We start from the raw sequence: 21,717 nt of genomic DNA on the forward strand, positions 1-21,717 counted from the left end.
TTGCAGCAATTGAGCAACCAAATCACTGCAAGCCACAAGCAAGTGGAAGAGAGGTTCTCAGCAATGGAGGCTAGAGTTGTTGCCTCTACTCATGCTCCACACCCTCCACTTGGTGAGGAATCCTAGCCAACTCACTTTATAACCAACTTTCCTACCTAGATGAATACAGGGAGAGGGCCCCAAAGGATTCCAATTGTGGCACCAACCATCGAAGAGCACATATGGAGTTATTTCACTGGAGAACAACCTACATTTAATAAGCATGTTGGTGACTCTCAAAAGGTAAAGCATGAACACCAGGAGTTCATTCACACAAACCATAACACAAGGCTGATATTGGCTCTTGTTACGAGAGAAGTTACCCCTCAACATAAGGTGACATTCCCTCCACTTATCAAAGAGTTACTTTCTGATTTTCCTAAGGTGGTTCCTGATGAGTTGCCTAATGATCTACCTCTTATGCGCGATATTCTACATGCCATTGATTTGGTATCGGGTTCGGTGTTACCAAGCCTACCGGCCTATCACTTCAGCCTAGCAGAGCACAATGAATTCAAACAACAGGTGGATGAGTCGCTACATAAAGGATTCATTCAAGAGAGCTTAAGTCCATGTGTTATACCGACATTATTCACTCCAAAGAAGGACGGCTCATGGCGTAAGTGTGTCGACAATCTAGCAATCAATAAAATTACAGTTGAGTATAGGTTTCCTATGCTGCGGCTTGATGCCTTGTTAGAAATGATGTTCGGCGCTAAGATCTTTTTTAAATTGGGCCTTAGAAGTGGTTATCATCAGATCCGTATTAGGCCTAGAGACGAATGGAAGACTGTCTTCAAAACCAATGATGGACTATTTAAATGGAAGGTCATGCTTTTTGGTCTGACGAATGCACCTAGCGCCTTCATGAGGGTTATGACATAGGGGGTTGAAGTTGATCCAAAGAAGATAGAAAGCATCATCGATTGGCTTAGCCCAAGGACAATCATTGAAGTTTGTAATTTCCATCGACTTGCATCGTCTTACAGGAGTCATTCGGAACTTCAATGCAGTCATGGCACCTATTGACGAAATAAGAATTGAAGTGTTGTACTCTTCTGTGTATTATTCGAGAACTTTACAATCAATATATACACAGCTGCTATCTATGAAATAGGAAAGAATATCCTACCTAGAAGATTACAATAAATGAGAAATCTACCTAGAATAGAAGATTACAATAAATGAGAAATCTACCTAGAATAGAAGATTGCAATAAATGAGTAATCTACCTAGAATAGAAGATTGCAATAAATGAGTAATCTACCGAGAATAGAAAAATACCTGTAATAGAATATTACAATCTGATCTACTTAGATTAAAGATACTAATAAAATATTATGATATGATTCTAAGATTTTCCACACTCCCCCTCAAGCTGGTGAATAGGCATTCTCCATTCCTAGCTTGGATATGCATTTTTGAAAGGCTGAGCTGCTCAATCCTTTAGTAAATACATCAGCAAGTTGACTATGTGTAGACACATATGGCGTACAAATCAGTCCGCTATCCAGCTTCTCTTTGATGAAGTGTCTGTCAATCTCAATGTGCTTGGTTCGGTCATGTTGAACAGGGTCATGTGCTATACTGATTGCTGATTTGTTGTCATAGTAGAGTCTCATTGGTCCACCCCATTCAACCTTTAGGTCTTCTAAGATAATCTTCAACCAAAGTAATTCACATATTCCTTGAGCCATTGCACAAAATTCGGCTTCTGCACTTGATCGGGCCACAACATTCTGCTTCTTGCTCCTCCATGTCACAAGATTGCCACCAAGAAAGGTGCAATATCCTGTGGTTGACCTTCTATTTACTGCTGACCTTGCATAATCAGCATCAGTGTATGCTTCTAGTATCATTCCTTTATTCCTTCTAACTAAAAGGCCTCTCCCTGGCGTCCCTTTTAAATATTGTAGCACACGGTGAGCTGCATGCAAGTTAATTTCCTTTGGACTGTGCATGAATTGGCTGATTACACTAACTGCATATGCTATGTCGGGCCTTGTGTGAGACAAATAGATTAGTCTTCCTACTAGTCTTTGATACATTTCTCGGTCCACAACATCTTCTTCTGCATTCCCAAGTTTACTGTTGGGATCTATTGGAGTGCTTGCTGGTTTACACGTGGCCATTCCTGTTTCTTTAAGGAGATCAGTGATATACTTTTGTTGAGAGATGAAAATTCCTTGTTGAGAGTGAGCAACTTCAATGCCAAGGAAGTATTTTAATCTTCCTAAAGCCTTGACCTCAAATTCCTTAGCCAAGCATTGAGTCAAATTTTGTTTCTCTTTTTCTTCATTTCCTGTCACGATTATGTCATCAAAATACACAAGTAGTGCCGTGACTCCCCCTGATGATGAGTGCTTGATGAACAATGTATGGTCTCCTTGACTTTGCTTGTAACCCATACTAATCATGACTTTAGTAAATCTGCCAAACCATGCCCGCGGTGACTGTTTGAGTCCATATAAGGCCTTTTTTTATCTTGCATACAGTATTAGCAGCTAAATCATTCTCATAACCCGGTGGAACCTCCATGTAAATTTCTTCCTTTAGTTCACCATGCAAGAATGCATTTTTAACATCAAACTGTTGCAAGTCCCAACCATAATTTGCCGCCAAGGATAGTAAGATTCTGACAGTATTCATTTTTGCAACTGAGCAAATGTTTCAAGGTAGTCAATCCCGTAAGTTTGGGTGTAGCCCTTGGCTGCCAACCTTGCTTTGTACCTTTCTAAAGATCCATCTGCTCGATACTTCAATGTATAGACCCATTTGCACCCCACAAGTTTCTTCCCTTCTGGTAACCTTACAAGTTCCCAGGTTCCATTGCTTTCTAATGCTTCCATCTCCACATTCATAGCTTGCTTCCACTCCTTATTGGATAAAGCCTCAGATAAGTTGTTAGGAATGGCAATGGTGTTTAAACTTACCAGAAAGGCTCTATGAGATGGTGAAAAATGTTTAAAGGACAAGAATTGGGCAAGAGGGTATATGGGTTTCGTTGTGCATTCTCTAGTGCCTTTCCTAATGGCAATAGGAAGGTCTAGTTCATTACTATCTGTGGGCACATCAGATTCGGTTTGTAGTGAAGGATTAGTCATTTGTACCTCATTTCCAGAATTTGGATTGGAGTCTTGAACTTGCACTGATTTTGGAACAAGATTTTTCTTCCTTGAGAACACCTTTCCTTTGCCAAATCTCACATGCTCAATATCAGAAATAGGCTCTTTCATTTCAAAGTTTGACATATGTTCATGTTGTTCACAGTTTGACACAGGTGAGTCTGACACAAGTTTAGGTTGTTCACAGTTTGACTTAGGTGACATAGTGAAGTATTTGGGAGTGAACTCTAAGTCATGTAAGGAATTCCCATTCTTATCTTCCATTATTGAATGCTCCCCCTGAAGATGAGATGTGGAAAAATAAGACTTATGTTCATGAAAAGTGACATCAATGGAAACATATAACCTTTTTGAAGGAGGGTGATAGCACTTATAGCCCTTTTGAGTAGAGGAATATCCTATAAATAAACATTTGAGTGCTCTAGGATCTAATTTACCCCGATGTGGTCCATGAATATGAACAAATGAGACACACCCAAAATTTCGAGGAACAAGGTTATTTGTCGTTTGTAGGTTTGGGTAGAACTGGGAAAGGACATCCATTGGACTCTTGAATCCTAAGACTCTCGAAGGCAGCCGATTTATGAGATGAGTTGCTGTGAGGACTGCTTCCCCCCAAAATGACTTAGGCACATTGTATTGGAATAGGGAGGCTCTAGTTACATCAAGAAGGTGGCCATTTTTCCGTTCAGCTACTCCGTTTTGTTGTGGGGTATCAACGCACTATGACTCATGTATAATTCCCTCCCTTTGAAAGAATGGAGTTAGAATTTGATTGAAATAGTCTCTGGCATTATCAGATCTAAATCTTTTTATACTAACTCCAAATTGGTTTTTAACCATGGAATGGAAGTTGGGAAGAACACAACTAACGTCGGATTTGTTTTTGAGTAGAAAAATCCATGAGACACGAGTGCAATCATCAATGAATGACACGAACCACCTAGCCCCAGACACATTAGGAACTCTAGAAGGACCCCAAATATCACTGTGAATGAGATAAAAGGGGATGGAACTTCTTTTCTTGCTTAAAGGAAGTGGTACACGCTTGTGTTTAGCAAGCTCACACACATCACAATGAAACTCATCAACATGTATGCCTTGAAACAAAGAAGGAAACAAAAGACTGATTACCCTAAAGGAAGGATGTCCAAGTCTGTGATGGTAAAGCCAAATTTTTTCTTTATTGGTTTGAGAAGGACTACCATTAGTAGCATGTGATTGGCTTGGTGCCTCAAGGTAGTAGAGTCTATTCCTTTCTCTAGCATGTCCAATCGTCCTCCCCGAATCCTTGTCCTGAAATACACAATGACTATGGTGAAAGATTACATTACAATGTAAATCTTGCGTGAGTTTCTTCACAGAAACGAGATTTGTAGATAGTCTAGGAACATGTAGGACATTTTTCAAGGTGAGGGATGAGTTGAGCTTAATATTTCCAGTTCCAGCCACAGTAGTTAACGAGCCATCAGCAGTAGCTATCTTCCTACTACTTGGACGGGGAGAATATGTGGTGAAAAGATTTGGTGAGTGTGTCATGTGGTTAGTTGCACCTGAATCTATGATCCAGGGGCTTGAAAGAGAATTACTAAAGACATTTAATCCAATAGAAAGTGGAAACTCACCTGAATATGCCAAAGAACATGTACTTGGTTTTAGTTAAGGTTGCTCAAAAGAGTTTTTATACATTCTATGTCCTCTTGATTAAGGCTAGCAACCTCTTTATTAGTGGCTTCAGGTTGCTGTGCAGATGTAACATGCGCCTGACCATTATTTCCAGATTGCTCTCCTTTGTGCCCCCACTCTGGGCTAGGAGGTTACCATGAAGTTTCCAGCATCTTTCCCGTGTGTGATGAGCTTTCTTGCAATAGGTACACCATAGATCGTCTCTGTTTTGCTGTTTGAATTGCCCAGTTTTTCCACTTTCAGCAGCAAATGCCTTGTCGGTTGTGGGAGTTGAATGCTCTCCTCCTTGAGATACCATTGCTGAACTATCAACACTTGTAGGCTCTAACATCAGTCCTCTTCTGCTCTCTTTCCCTCGAACCAATGCTACAACTTCATTGAAACACGACACATCTGGTTTTCCAAGAATCTGAACCCTTATTTGGTCAAACTCAGGATTTAACCCAACCAAAAAATCATAGACTCTATCATGCTCAATATACTGCTTTAGTACTGCAGCATCCTCAGAGCACTTCGTCTTGATGACTCGGTAATGATCCAACTCTTGCCACAAAGCTTTCAGCTGGTTGGCATATTCTTTAACTGTTTTATTTCCTTGTTTGGCTGCTACTGTTTTAACCTTGACCTCATAGACTTGGGCCGCATCTCTCGCCTTAGAATACGTCTGTTGGATAGCCTCCCAGATGTCTTTGGCAGTTGCCAAGAACATGCATGTATCACTGATTTCTGGAATCATAGAATTCCACATCCATGCCATAATCATAGAATCTTCTTCGTCCCATGCTTCATATTTTGGATCTCCTGGTTTCGGTCCATCTCCAATCAGGTGGCTCATCTTTCCTTTGCCCTTCAGAATGGTCCGAATGAGTTGAGACCATTTTAAATAATTTCTTCCATCGAGTCTGTAGGCAGATTGAATATTCTGCAATTCTCCATTCTGCAGATTTTTGATTGTCTGATCAAATGCAGTCCCGGAAGTAACCTCTCTTGGTTCTAACATACTCTTTGTAGGTGTTGAAAAATAGTATGTGAAATAGTAACCAAAGATGCAGTAGAACGACAGACAAGATGGAGAAAGAAAAAATCTGTTTTTCAGGTAAGGAAAAAAAAAAAAAAAAAAAAACTGATCAGAGTTGAATAAAGAATGGCGATAAAGGCCAAAGGATGAATAATCTCTGTGTGGCGGAAACACCAGAGATTAAAGGCAATGAAGGCCTGAAAGTTGAACAGCAATCCCAAGATTGGTTGGCTCTGATGCCATGACGAAATAGGAATTGAAGTGTTGTATTCTTCTGTGTATTATTCGAGAACTTTACAATCAATGTATACACAGCTGCTATCTATGAAATAGGAAAGAATATCCTACCTAGAAGATTACAATAAATGAGAAATCTACCTAGAATAGAAGATTACAATAAATGAGAAATCTACCTAGAATAGAAGATTGCAATAAATGAGTAATCTACCTAGAATAGAAGATTGCAATAAATGAGTAATCTACCTAGAATAGAAAAATACCTGTAATAGAATATTACAATCTGATCTACTTAGATTAAAGATACTAATAAAATATTATGATATGATTCTAAGATTTTCCACACCTATTACCGAATGTTTAAAGCAAGGCAAGGGCGAGGTCCAAATGGAAGAATCGTCCACGACATGATAGCACTTGGATTCATGTTGAAAATCTCGAGAAACTCAATCTCGATTGGTATGAGCATTATATATCATTCATCCATTCGTTGGAGATGAATGTTTTCAAGCTGGGGAGAGTTGATGCAGAATTAAAGACATATTTAAAAAAGAAGAAGCCCATTGGGTCAGGCCCATCAAAGTCTAAAGCTATCACCCAAATCAGTCCATGACTTTTCATGGGCTAGGGCTGTTTTAGCGGGTTAAAGTTAGCCCACATATTCATGGTCTAGACCTAAGCCCAAGTCTAGTTCTTGAAAAGTCAATAAAAGGGATTGTGCTTTGAAAATAAAAGAATTCATTGTTAAAGGAGCTATCCTTTGTCAAGAGTTAGATAATAGTTGGGTTATTAATAGGTAGGTGGTGTTAGCTAGTGGTTGGATGTTACCATTAATGTTTGTCTCTTTAGAATGCTATATAAAGAGACATATGTAAGATCTATTCAGCCCGTATTGTTATGCTATTATCCTTATAATTCCACTCTAGTTTCAACCCTCTTTCACATCTAAATTCTGTTTCATCTTAAGTCTATCAAATCTGAACTTGATTCCTTGTGAAAGGTCCTATTTGGCTATTGTTTTGATCAATCAAATACTGTACTACATTATTAAAAAGGAATCTAATTTGAAATAGGATTCCAATTTGACTTTCCTACTTGGACTGGGACTCTAAACAAGGACTCAAATAACAAATTAAAAGTAGATTTGGACTCCTAAAAATATGCTGCATCTAACCAGACCAAGGACTCTAAAGGGGGTGCTAAAATGACCAAATTGCCCCATATGGTTTGGCCTTCCTATAGGGCTGCTGTTCCTTCTTTCTTTTATGCTCTAGGGGTTTCTCTGGAAGAAGGGGGGGGGGGGGGGAGGTTCCCTCTAGTTACATCAACTTGGTCCTCAAAACCCTCACTCGGAACTAACTAATGTCGTGAGACTAGTTGGATCTATTAACAAGTTTTTGCAATTATAGTAACCAGAGTTGCTAGTTAGGTGATTTTTACCATTATTAGTATGCTTTGTTGTATTGAGACTTTGGTGATTATAAATTCCTTCTGTTTTTCAGTTGGAGTGTATATTGTGTAGAGTTGCAGCTATTATGCTGGACTGATATTTAATAACATGCTATACTTCTTAAACTGAAACAGTTCTGTTGTTTCTAAGGTTAAAGGCTGTCTGCTATTTGAATAGTCATGGTGAGGATTTTAATGGTGGACTATTCCAGTTCCAGGATGGGGAACCAAAGACTGTTGTTCCTGTTGCTGGAGTAAGTTGAAATTATTAACGAATTCTATTTTAATGTGCTTTTGAGATTTGAATATTTTGCTTAGGCCTGTTTGGCATACTACTTATGCTGGATTATGAGTTTATTGCTACTTTAGGCCAATACTGGCTACTAATATTTGCATGGAAGAGGATTATATTTAAAAATGGATGCAAGCAAGAGTACTATGGTTGTTAATCATTATTTTTGTGTTTGAATATGTGGTCAGGATGTTATTATGTACACAGCAGACAAAAGGAATATTCATTCTGTCGATGAGGTAGTTTTCTCATTTATTTCCTCGTCTCATGCAGTAAAATATGATGCATCTTTTGTATTTGGCACATGCTTTTCACTTGGTTTGTGTCATTGACATTCTTCCACATGTTGTCTTTGTATGGTAGAACTTGGTCGCTGCAGCTTATGCTAGCGGTAAAATAAAAAGTACCCTTTATGCTGCATACGAATCCTGCAGCCTATTATTCTTGTTGTCAATAGCTGTTGCTGGTATCTGAAACCATGTGATATTTTTGACCAAAGTTGCCATGCTGTCTAGATGACCCAAATGATTGAAGGGGGCCTGGACGCTAGGACACATCAACAGGATCCTGCCTGACTGACCAAGGTGACTTGGATCCCTGGAGAAATATGCTTTTAATCTTCACCTATTCATATTTGAATAGCCGAGTTGCTGGTGTGGTTTACAGAACATCATTCATCTGAGATAGTTCAGCAGACTGCATGGCTAATTAATCTTGAATTTTCTTCCATACTGGAAATTATTGTAGAAGAGAAAAAGGGTTGAGATGGGATCTAGTAGGACTTGAGCCTGTATCAGTTGCTCACATGCTGGGATAATCCCAATGCACAGTCATGCAGGCAGAGGCTACAAATTTAATGTATTGTGTTGGTATGGTATAATTTCATAGCCCCAGTGGATTACATGGGTCATGGGCGTGTTTTCATCGCTTCTCTTACAATTGGCCAATTAAATAAGCCCTAGTATGAATGAAAAGTTGGAATCCTGCTCGAGATTAGGTGTTAAGGTTACTTTTTGTTTTTTGATCTCAATAAGAATAAGGGTCAAAGTATAGTTTTAAATTTTTTTGTTAGGATTTAGTGGTGCAATAACAACATCATCCCTCGTCCCAATATAATTAGGTCGCCTACATGGATGCAATAAGAGAATAGATAAAAAAGAAAATAAAGAAGTGCTAGGGGGGGGGGGGGGGGAGCATACGACATCGATACAAACTCTAGGGCACCAAGTCTACATAGCAGTCGATTGTTTTATAGCTGCCTAACACTCCGCTTTATATTTCTAGGATGTATGAATACAGACACAAAATCACCGTTGGAGTCTACTAGGAGTCTAATTCTATTAGAGTTTGTATTCATGTAAGTTTCTATTTTCTTGTTACCTAAGTAAGGGTATTTATGTAATAGTGTTATTTCCACTTTATTATAAATAGAGGGCTTGACATCACATTGATCATATTAAGCCATTCTACTATAATCGGCTTTCTCAACATGGCATCAATGCCTCGAGACGATTAGGGAAGATCGCGAACAGAAAAAAGAAGAGAGGAGAGAGAGAAGAAGGAGATGATGAGATTCGTTTCCATTCATACGATCATTACAGTGTAGGTATACGGCTCGATACTGTATGTGCTCACACCATTGAAACGAGAAATAGAGAGGAGAGAAGAACAAGAACAGAAGACACCACCACAATCGATCGTCCGCTGCTTCCTGCTTTTGCAACAATTGGAAGAACAAGAACAGAAAAAAACTGTTTTTTTTTCAACAGAAACAGCGCTGCTACCATCACTGCTTCAACCGTTGATTCCATCGCTGCTTTAACAACCAGAAGAACAAGAACCAAAAAAAAAAAAAAAAAAAAAGAATAAGTTTTTTAAACAGAAACAGTGAGTTTTTAGCCAAGAAAGTCCACTGCCTTCCTCTTTTTTTTCTCGAATCACCGCCTTCCTTTGTTTTTTCCTCCTTTGTCTAAAACGGAAGCTCCTTTAAAACTATTCGATCGACCCTTGAATTCATCAAACCATATTTAGGTTTTTTTCCCTCCTTGAGGTTCTATCAGCCCAAAAACAGAAGGAAAAAATGCTGATGTTTTAGGGGTTTCGTTGGTAAATTTGAATTTTTTAGGGATCTAGTTGTAAATTTGCATACTTACAGGGACATATATGTATTTTTGCATAGTTTCACGGGGTTATCTGAAATTTTGCATAGTTTTAGGGAGTTACTAGCAAATTTGCATAGTTACAGGGACCTATTTGCAAATTTAAATAGTTTCAGGGACCTACTTGTAATTTCAGATTTTCCAAGGGCTTATTTGTAATTTTCCATAGTATAAAAAAAGGTGAGAAGAAGAAGAAAGAAAGAAAAAGAAAAATTCCTTATATGCACTTTTTGAATTGTGGTTTAGTTATTGAATTCTGCGACATTTCAGTTGAAGGGTGAATACTGAAGAACTACAGATAATTTTTTCAACATGGCAACTACCGATGGTACTATTGCTCCCATTGGCTCTGAATGTTACCCCACTCTTCATCCTCTTTCTGTAAGATTTGATGGAACCAATTATTTGATCTGATCTCGATCTGCTTACCTGACTATTGCCGGAAGAGTGATGCCCGTTGGACACATTACGGGCACCACCATCAAATCTATTACCACATGTATTTCACAGGATAAATGGATCTTGAATGATTCTCTTATTATGTCATTCCTTTTGAATTCCATGAATCTAAATATTGCCTGTGGATACCTATTACTTGATACTGCAGCTCAAATCGGAAGACTACTTGCTGAAACATATGAACAGTTGGAGAATGATGCACAGGTTTATGAGCTACGAAAGAAGCTTCATGAGACTACCCAAAAGGAACTGACTGTGGCTCAATATTATGCTGAGTTGCGATCTCTTTGGTAGGAGTTGGATCATTATGGGGATTATCACCCCACTAATCCAGATGATGTAACTACTTACAGGAAGCACGTTGATAAGATTTGGGTATATGACTTCTTGGCAGGATTGAATGTGGAGTATGATCAGATCAGAGAGCAAGTATTAAGCCGTTCGCCCTTTCCTACACTAAACAGTCTTATGTCCTTGTTCAGTGTGAGGAAAGCCGTTGATTAGCCATGCTTCATGCTCCTATTGTGGAGAAATCAGCTTTACAGTCTGTTAGCACTAAATCTGATTCGGCTAAGGAGATTGTCAAGTGTGAGCATTGTCACAAACCATATCATACTAAGGCCAATTGTTGGAAGCTCCATGGGAAGCCTGTTGATTTTGAGCAAAAAAGAGCACAAAGAAGGGGAAAACTGAAAGCTAAAATTTTTGAGACAGTTTCCACAACACCCTCTGCAGACATTGGTTTTTCACAGGAGGAGTTAGTTATTCTGCAACGTATTTTGCAGTCTTTTGTTGCCGGTACAACCTCTACTACTGGTTCCTCCACCACCCATTCCAACTTCTACCTTGCTATTTCAGGTAAAACTTATATAGGCTACCATGTTTCTTCAGTTTCTGCTCCTTGGATCATTGATACAGGAGCCACAAATCATATGACAGGTTCCTCTTCCTTTTTTTTCACATTATGCTTCAACTTCCGAAAAACATAAAGTTTGAACTGCTGATGGCTCCTATTCTTCACTTGTTGGAAAAGGGACCATTCAACATTCTCCATCACTTTCTTTGTCTAAAGTTTTACACGTTCCCTCTTTCTCTACTAACTTGCTCTCTATCAGTAGTCTTACACATGACTTGAATTGTAAAGTGATTTTACCCCATCTTACTATGTCTTCTATGATCTGGTAACGGGGAAGGAGATTGGATGTGGTAAACTAGACAATATACTTTATCTGTTGAAGCCAATTAGAGGATCTACTTCTATTGTAATTGCATCTCCTAATCAGGTCCATTCAGTAATATCAGACTTTCATCAGTGGCACCGTAGGCTAGGTTTCCCTCCTCTAGAAACTCTTAAGAAAGTATTTCCCGATTTAGTTTCTTCTTGTAAAAAGGATGAATTTTTTTGTGAAGCCTGCATTTTTGCGAAACAGATGCGTTCTACTTATTTACCTTCTCTTCATAATAGAAAATCTATTCCTTCTGAACTAATTCATACTGATGTGTGGGGCCCTTGCCGACGTTTATCTATTACTGGCCATAGGTACTTTATTACTTTTGTTGATTGTCACACTCGTTCTACTTTGATTTATCTTTAACAAAAAAATGAGGTTATTCGTGTTTTTTATAATATGATTAAAACTCAGTTCAATGCCACTGTGAAGTTCCTTCGCTGTGACAATGGCATAGAGTATATTGATGGTGAGTTTCAGAGATATTTCTTTGACTCTGACATAATACACTAGATCAGTTGTGTTGATACAACTGTCCAAAATGGGGTCACTGAAAGGAAGAATCGACATCTTTTAGAGATAGCCCATTCACTTATGATTGCTATAAATGTCCCTGACCAATACTGGAGTAATGCTATACTCACTGCCTCTTACTTTATGAATAGGATGCCTAGTAGGATACTTGATTTTAAGTGTCCTAATGAGCTTCTCTAGGGAACCGCTTCTTTTGTTATTCCCCCAAAGGTTTTTGGATGTATATGTTATGCTAGAATCATAGCCCATCAAAGTAAGCTGGCTTCCTGCGGCCTACGCTGCATATTTCTCGGGTATTCTGCTACTCAGAAAGGGTACAAATGTTATCATCCTCTTTCTAGGAAAACCATTGTCCCCATGAATGAGTCTTGCGCTTACTATACACCTCTCTAGGGGGGAGAGTCCTAGAGGAGAGGTGCTTTTTCAAACTCTAGACCTCTCTATCACACCACCACAACACAACTTAGGAGTTCAAGAAGTATTTCCTGACCAGGGAGAAACTTCAACTAATATACCTAAGGACTCTAATTCTCCCCCTCTGTTTTTTAAACTATGTGAAGAACCTAGTTAGGGGGAGACCACTCCTGTGAGACACACTATTGAGGTTTTCTAAAATACGATTGACCAGAATAAGGAGGTGTAGACTTATCAAAGGAAGAATTACAACCGGCCAAAGCAGGTGGAGAAAGGTGACACGTTACCACTTCAGTCTCCTGCTCCAGAATTAGATTCTACTTTCTCCTTGAGGTATCTTCTTCTAATCTTCCTATTGCAGTTAGAAAAGGAGTCAGATCTTGTACTCAACATTGCATTGCTAAATATGTTTCTTATGGTTCTTTGTCTGACTCTTACCGTGCTTTTACATCCTCTCTATCATATATATCTATTCCTAAAAGTTGGCAGGAAGCCTATGCTAATAAGAAATGGAAGGCAACTATGGTAGAGGAAATGCAGGCAATGAAGAAAAATGATACTTGGGAGCTGGTTACACTTCCTCCAGGAAAAAAACCCATGGGCTGCAAATGGGTGTTTGTGGTTAAACAAAATATGGATGGATCAATCAATAGGTTGAAGGCTAGACTAGTTGCAAAGGGGTTTACCCAAACCTATGGGATTGATTATCAGGAGAATTTTGCCCCTATTTCCAAGCTGAACACTGTCAGAGTTCTGTTGTCTATAGTTGTGAGCAAAGACTAGAACTTACACCAACTAGATGTAAAGAATGCCTTCTTACGTGGGGAGTTAAAGGAAGAAGTCTATATGGAAATCCTATATGGTTTCTCCGATGAGAACACTGTAGGGAAAGTTTGTCGGTTGAAGAGGTCAATTTATGGGTTAAACCGATCTCCTAGATGCTGGTTTGGACACCTCCTAAAGGCAATGACTTCTATTGGGTATAAGCAAAGCAATGCTGATCATACACTATTTATGAGCCCAATCATGAGCCCAATCCACTATATATAGTGTGAGGCTGTTTACACTTTGAATTCACAAACTTATTGGCAAACTTATGAGCCCAATCCACTATATATAGGCCGTTTACACTTTGAATTTGTAGGGGAAACAAAATAGAAGAAAATAGGAGAAGAACTCCCAAGTTTGATAGACCTAAGACTCCTAATTGCTGCCTCCTTACCATCAATGCGCTAACTCTCAATGAAACTTTTATTTTCCCAAAATGCCCTTCTTGACACTCCCCCTCAAACCAGATCATATATATTACTCATGCCCAACTTGTTACAAATATAGTCAACCCTTGCACTACCTAAACTTTGGTAACAAATCTGAAAGTTGCTCTCCAGTTCTCAGATGGACGGGGAATATTAAGCCCTGTTGTAACTTCTCACGGACAAAGTGTCAATCAACTTCAATATGCATGGTACATTCATGAAAGACTGGATTGGATGTTACTTGAACAGTAGCATGGTTATCACACCACAACTTCGTTAGTGAGTCATTAACAAATCCTTACTTCTAGAGTAATAATTTTATCCATACTATCTCACACGTGAAATGTGCCATAGCACGACACTTATATTCTACGTTGACCTTGCTACCATAGTTTGTTTCTTACTCTTCTAAAAATCAAGGTTTCCTCCAACAAAAACTTACAATAGCTTGTAGTTGATCTTTCAATAGGTGTTCCAACATTGCAACCCAGTCAGCATCAGAGAATCCTTCAACATCCCTATGACTATGATTAGTATAGAGAAATCCATGTCTTGGTGCTTCCTTAAGATATCTCAAAATTCGAATAACTACATTTCAATGTGTTGTGCATGGGGCAAACAACTGACTCACAACATTGATAAGAAAGGCAATGCCAAGTCAAGTCATGGTCAAATAATTTAGCTTTCCTACAAGTCTTCCATACATCTTTGGATCGTTAAGAATGTTTCCATCTTTTAGCATTAACTTTAAGTTGGTTTCCATGCGAGTGTCTAGAGGTTTCGATTCCACATTCCGGTTCGGAGAATAAATCGATTGCATACTTCCGTTGAGACAAGAAAATGCCTTTTGTTGATTGGGCTACTTTAACTCCTAAAATGAATTTTAGTTTGCCAAAGTCTTTGGTATGAAATTTCTCTTGTAAATAGGTCTTAAACCTATCAATTCCTAAAGTATCATCTCCTATAATGACAATATCATCAACATAAACCACATGAAAGATCCTTCCAACAATGACAGGAAAGGCAATGCTAGGTCAAGTCATAGTCAAATAATTTAACTTTCCTACAAGTCTTCCATACTTCTCTGGATTGTCAAGAATGTTTCCATCTTCTAGCATTAACTTTAAGTTGGTTTCCATGGAAGGGTCTAGAGGTTTTGATACCACATTCCGGTTCGGAGATTAAATCGATTACACACTTCCCTTGAGACAAGAAGATGCCTTTTGTTGATTAGGCTACTTCAACTCCTAGAACATATTTTAGGTTGCCCAAGTCTTTGGTCTGAAATTTCTCTTGTAAATAGGTCTTCAACCTGTCGATTCCTTCATCTCCTTTAATGACAATATCATCAACATAAACCACAAGAAAGATTCTCCCAACATCAAAGTGTCTAGAAAACAATGTCATCCCAAATTCTAACACAACGAAAGTGAATCGTCCAAACTATGCTCAAGGTGATTTTTGAGGCCATATAATGATTTGTGGATATGACAGACCAGACCCTTCTCCCCCTTTGCAACAAACTCAGGTGGTTACTCCATATACACTTCTTCATGCAAATCCACAGAGAAGGCATTCTTCACATCCATCAGCAACAAGGACCATTAGTAGGTAGTGATAAGAGAGATCAAGATACGAATAAAAGTAATAAAGCTGGGTTGAAGATGTAGGGGAACCCGAGGTATCAAAACATACTTCTACTTCTAGTACTAGTTTTCATTTTTGAATACATATTGTTTGAGGCCATATAATGATTTGTGGATATGACAGACCAGACCCTTTTCCCCCTGTGCAAACAAACTTAGGTGGTTACTCCATGTACACTTCCTCATGCAAATCCACAGAGAAGGCATTCTTCACATCCATCAGCAACAAGGACCACTAGTAGGTAGCGATAAGAGAGATCAATATACGAATAAAAGTAATAAAGCTGGGTTGAAGATGTAGGGGAACCCGAGGTATCAAAACATACTTCTACTTCTAGTACTAGTTTTCATTTTTGAATACATATATTACATATACACTTTATCACTTTGTATTGATGCCTTGATGGACGTATATAAGCTCTTTTAGACTCCATGTGCTGCTCACTACAACGACTTAATGTTAAAGGACATAGGAAAGGTCAAACTTGTGAAGAAGACCGTGGAGCAAGGCCGGCAAGTTAGCACCTTCATTTATGTTCACACTTATGCATTAAAGATGATGAGGGACAAGTGTCAGATGACTTAGTGAGGCTAGGCATAACTAGATTTGCTACCAATTGGATAGCACTATAGAGCTTTGAAAGTAGGATGACTGGCCTTAGGAGCATGTTTGCATCAGAGCAGTGGTTTAACTGGGAGGGTTCTTCATCCGTAGGAGGAAGGAGAGCACAGTTGACGTTAGTTTTTGGAATAATGTGAGGACAGTGGTGAAGATGCTTGAGCTTGTGGTATATGTGTTGAGGATGGTAGATCAACATAGAAGATCTACTCTACCACACATATGGGTTGCAGTAGATAGAATGAAGCAACAAATTGCTTAGGTATACCCACAAGACAACAAGAAAATCCTTGACATCGTCCAAGTTAAATGGGAGTCTGTGTTGCAACATCCACTAAGTAAGGCTGGTGAGTTGTTAAGTCTAGGAATCAATTTAATTTTCATTATATTATCACACTATTAAGTATTGACTATTCCCTTTTATTTTTGCTTTTTCTTACACAACGTACTATCTAAATCCCACATACTGTTACGAAGACAATTTTGGGATGAGGCAAGATTTGCTAGATGCAGTCCAAACTGTAGTGGAGAGGTTGGAACCGGATCCAACTAAATAGGCAATCATCCTTATGGGGTGAAGTAGTGTTGATATTCATAATTCCTAGTTTTATACTAAGTTATTAAGTATTAACCTAGTTTTTTTTTTCTTTCTTTATATTTTAGATAAAGGCATTTACGGATGCCACTGGGAGCTTTGGTTGTTCTGTGGCCATATCGGGATGGGAATCCACCTCTGGGGGTATGTTAATTCATTTTATATTTAATTAGTTATATCTATCTTAACTTAGTTACTTAAGTATCGAAATGACTTGGAGTCTATGTTTGTTGCAGTTGGATGGTGGTTGCAATTTGGACGTAACTCACCCTAATTGAGTATGATTGTAAGCAAAGTGCTCTCCCAGACATGTTCTGCCACTGGTTGTGAGCGAAATTGGAGCACCTTCAGCCTCATCCACTAAAAGAGGCGTAATATATTGGGTGTGAAGTGTCTAGAGGACCTTGTCTACATACACTATAATATGAGACTGAGGGAGAATCATATTAGATAGAGGATGGACAAAGAGAGTAACAATATCCAGTTGGCTAACATGTTTGAGATGAATGATGATGATAATCTAGTAGTTGACTAGATTCGGGACAATGGAGAGCCCTTGTTGGATGAAGAGGGGGGTTGTCCCAATAGATAGATTACATAGGAGATGCGGGCTGATGTGGCCGACTTCATGGTCTAGAAGGGGAATGCACATGCGGCGCCCGCCCATCCGTTTGTGCCACACCTTAGTGCAATTCAAAGTGAGGATTTGATTGCCTAGTCCAACATTGAGGATGATGGGACTTATGCACCCCCGACGACTATGACGACGATGACGATGATGATGATGGAGGGGATGAGGAGGGTGTTGGATCTCACGATCAAGATTCAGTTGATCCTAGGGACAAACCACCATCACCAACAATACATGAGAGTCAGGGAGGGGGAGGACGACCATTGAGATTCACAGGCGAGGGTCCTCCCACGCGACATAGGATTCATACTATAATGGAGTTGTAACTCGAGGCAAAATTGTTTCCTCGATATATTCAAGGAAGGGGAAGGGGAGACAACGGGGAGATAGCACAGAGGACATGCCATCATATGGGTCTTACTGTCCGGCTGATGTAGAGAGCTTGGTGGGATCTATGAGATCGATGAACATAGATGATTCTAGAGAGTCCACCTTTAGAGGATCCGGATGGCATAGACCTGCAGAGTCTTCATATGATACTGCTGTGAAAAGTATTGATTTTAAAGGTCAACTTATGAAGCTTATGGACCTTAGGGTGTCCCTCCTAGATATCAGACTCAGGTTCAGCTATTAGTGGGGCATTATGGTCATGGAACTTATGGAGCTTATGATGTCCCTCCCATTGTCACGTATCGGAGTCAGCCACTGGAACTATATTGGTATTATGGAGCTTATGGTGTCCTTGCCCCTACCAACGATTAGGGTGTTTCTTCATTTATTGTGGAGATCTTCCACTCTATGCTATAGCCAGCACCAACACTTCCAAATGCAGTTAAGCCAGTTCCTTATCCGGAGATTCCCAACATTCCACCGTCAAGACATCTTAGGCATGTGGATGATGCCATGTATAGAGATGTAGTCGACAACTATATGGAGCAAACATCATGAGATGTGTATTGTCATTTGTATGGGGTGTAAAGGGAAGAGAGAGACATGGAATAGAACAGACTTGTACTTGGTAATATTCTCGGTTCTTCTCATATATACTATATACTTGAATGTTACCTTTTCAATGTGTTTATTATGATTGAAATAGGTAGTAGGCAAGAATCCAAATCATTTTGAGTCGATAGTGTTGACAATCCCAGAAACCCCAGAAACTTCAAAATTACTCCATACCGAGTAAAAAGCCCTAGAAACTTCAATCTCTTTCAGTGTCTCCTTGGGAATCTTCTGGGAACAAGGGTGAGAATTCTAAGCATGAGTGTTGACCACGTGTTATTCCATGTGATGGTCGAGGTAAATCTACCATTAGTGCTCGAGCCAAATTTAAGGCTGAAAGAAAGAAATGGGTGGATAGTCTGATGCCCGAGGAATACAAGGTCGAGCAAGCAAAAGATCCTTCTCTCGATCAATTAGAGTTCGATCATAATAAATCAGATCTTTAGTTTCGAAATTTAGAGACAAGTGAAGAGCGATTAGAATACCTGAGGGCTAGATATAAGATCCCTCAAGGCTACAACCTTAAGGTTTTAGATAGGATTGAACGAGCTGACAAGTGCCGACCAGGCGGGTTTGTTCTTTACGAGGATTCATTGAAGAGTGGGTTTAGACTTCCTGTTCACCCCATTTTAGCTTGAGATTCTCTATTATTTTGAGATGTGTCTGGGGATGTTGGCCTCGAACAGTTGGCGTAACCTCATGTGTTTCTGGGGGTTTTGTCAACAAGAGACGGTCAAATGTTCGCCTTTCTTAGGCTTTATTTCTTTATTTTTTATGGCCAAAAAGATGGAGCAGAGTGGCTGGTTCTATCTATCCAAGAGACCGTTCAGCTGATCTGGGTGGGACGGGAACCTTGTAGGTAATGAAACGCTTCCTTCAAACATTGAAGGGTGGCGTCCCAAGTTTTTATATGTTTGCCCCTTGAGCATGTCTCCTTTTCCAACTTTTTGGAGTCTTGGTCCTGTCAAAGGGTCGAACGACCCTCCACTTCTTACCCCCTAGAGAACAGAGCTAAAGAGAAAATCCTTCATATTCTAACCAAAGACGAGAATCTTTGAGCAATGAACGGCTATTGCCCAGAACACCCAAAGATCCTAAGTTTCTGGGGTTTTTTACTCGGTAAGTTACTGTTTATTCTTATTAATCTCAAGTTGTTCATCTGTTGTTGGTTTGAATCTAATCTTCAACTCTCTTCCTCGTGTAGTGTTTCTGAGTCCGGCTGTGTGTGCCAAAGTTGGAGCAACAAAAATTAAGGAGGTTGAGGAGAAGCACCTGACCAAACCTGAAAAACCTAGGGGTGCAAGAAGCAAAGCTAGAGCACATATGGGACCCTCCTCCTAGAGCAACGAAGAGGGTGAGAAAGCCAAGAGTCGATCGTGTGTCCTGCCAAGACAAATGTCCTAGGATCGAACATGCTTCGTTTGCGGGGCAGAGGAAGAGTCCTTAACTGATCTCCCTCTTCCTCCCCAGTAATGCTCAAAAGTCTTTGATCGAGCGGAGACATCCAGTTCGGTTCCTACTAGCTCGACCTTTGTTCGACCACCTTACTTCTTCCCACTGGTTGTTGATGACAGTTGAGTGTGCTCTATAATAATTAGGGGGGACGCTAGTCACTAAGGAGTGGCTCTTGAACATCCTTCTTCCGGCCGACCAGAAGTTCATGGATGGTTTGACTCCGTTGCGACGATACTATGTCACGACCAAGTATGTTTTCTTGCTTGTCTTTTCTCTCCTTCAAATTGATGAATATTTTAACTAAAACAAATTTGTTGCCATGATGCTTTGTAACCTTACTCAGGCGTTGGGATCTTGCTTGGAAATTACTCGGCAAGATCACCTGAGTATGTATAACTATGGCAACTTGAAGAAAAAGGAAATCGAGGTGTCGAAGCTTAGGCCGAGGAATGAGGACTTTTCCAGTAAGGAAGCCGAACTCGTTTCCGAAGTCACGGAGTTGGAGGGGTTAGTTAGTGCGTCTGCTAATCTCATTAAGTCTCTCGAGCAAAAGCTGGTAGACAAAGAGAAGGAATTGAATGAGAGGAAAAGTGAGCTCGAAGCTTTGTCCAAGGATAGGTCAGCTGCTCGAGAGTAGGTGGAGCATCTTCGGAATCAACTTGCTCAGGCTTCACCAGCAACCTTCAATGACTTATCAGATGAACTTTGTCATGAAGTGATAAGGCGCTGGGTCAAAACAAAGAAATGTCTTGACTTAATGGTGGAAGTTGCTGGGCCTAGCTTCAACTATGGTCAGAGGTATAGGTATAGGGATGTACTTCAGAAGTACCCCAACCTTGACATCTCTGGGTTTGAGAATTTTGTTGACCCTAGTATTTAAGATGAGCTAGGGGTTGTTTGATTGTCATGGGCTGTTGGTAAAAATCCTTCCCCGAGAGGTGCCCTAGTTGAGGTCGGTATTTTTTAGACTTAAACTGGGAGCTGACCCTAGTCGGAGAAGCAGAGGCCAACGCTGATGGAGGGAACGAGGCGAGTGGTGGAGAGAATTCAGACGAGGAAGATACCACCAAGGATGCCTAAGCATGATCTTTTTTTTTTCTTTTTTGCAACTCTTTTTGCTCGGGAATTAAATCAAGCTTGGAAGAATATGGTCGACTTCATCATTGTTTAACCGTTCTTTCTGCTTGTGTAAACATTTTTTCATTTTATGATATTTAGATGAAGTTTCTTCCCTTAGTTGTGTATATGTATGCTTTGTTTTTCTTTTTCTCGATCTCTTCAATGGTCGACATTCCCAACTCTGTTCAAGTTGTCATGTTTTGTGGTCTAAGATTTTTCTATACCACTTCCCTCTCGAGCATGGCGACTTGAAAATTTTGCTAGAGGCAATTGCAGATAAAGAACGAGAATATTAATTGCTTAATCACTAAAAGAAAAGTGTAACTTACTTAAGAAGCGATAGTTTTATTTGCTCAAAAAGCGAGAAGTTGTTTCTGGGTACTTGTGTTGCTAATCAGCGAAATAAAATTAGAGAGAGAACTCTTACAAATGAATCAAAATTGCTTTTAACAAAGGACTAAAATTGAAACATACTACTAATAATATTTTTTGAGATTGCTCGAATTTTATGATTTTGGAATCTCTTGTCCTGTCTCTAGATCTTGTAGATGATATGCTCTAAGGGTAACCTGCTGGATGACTATGTACGGGCCTTCCCAGTTCTAGACTAGCTTTCCTTGATTGGTCGAATCTGAAGTGGCTGCTCGGTGAAGACTAGGTCCCGAGGAATATATTGCCTAATTTTGACTTTGGCATTGTAATATGTGGCAATTTGCCGTTGGTATTCTTCTAGACGATATTAAGCCTTGTCTT

General features: G+C 39.6%; 1 protein-coding gene across 1 annotated transcript in view; it reads left to right on the plus strand.

Moving 5' to 3' along the window:
• The window catches only part of LOC149010903 (2-oxoglutarate (2OG) and Fe(II)-dependent oxygenase superfamily protein), a 101,768-nt gene that overhangs the window by 52,193 nt on the left and 27,858 nt on the right, over positions 1-21,717 (plus strand). The window contains exons 5-6 of the mRNA XM_089160402.1: positions 7,713-7,808; positions 8,035-8,085. Of these exons, the coding sequence (XP_089016528.1) occupies positions 7,713-7,808; positions 8,035-8,085 (147 nt within the window). The remainder of the gene's footprint in view (positions 1-7,712; positions 7,809-8,034; positions 8,086-21,717) is intronic.

This window comes from Hakea prostrata, chromosome 7 (genome assembly GCF_041222555.1).
Source record: "Hakea prostrata isolate BN-2017 chromosome 7, UWA_Hpros_2, whole genome shotgun sequence".
In the NCBI taxonomy this organism is placed as follows: Eukaryota; Viridiplantae; Streptophyta; class Magnoliopsida; order Proteales; family Proteaceae; genus Hakea; species Hakea prostrata.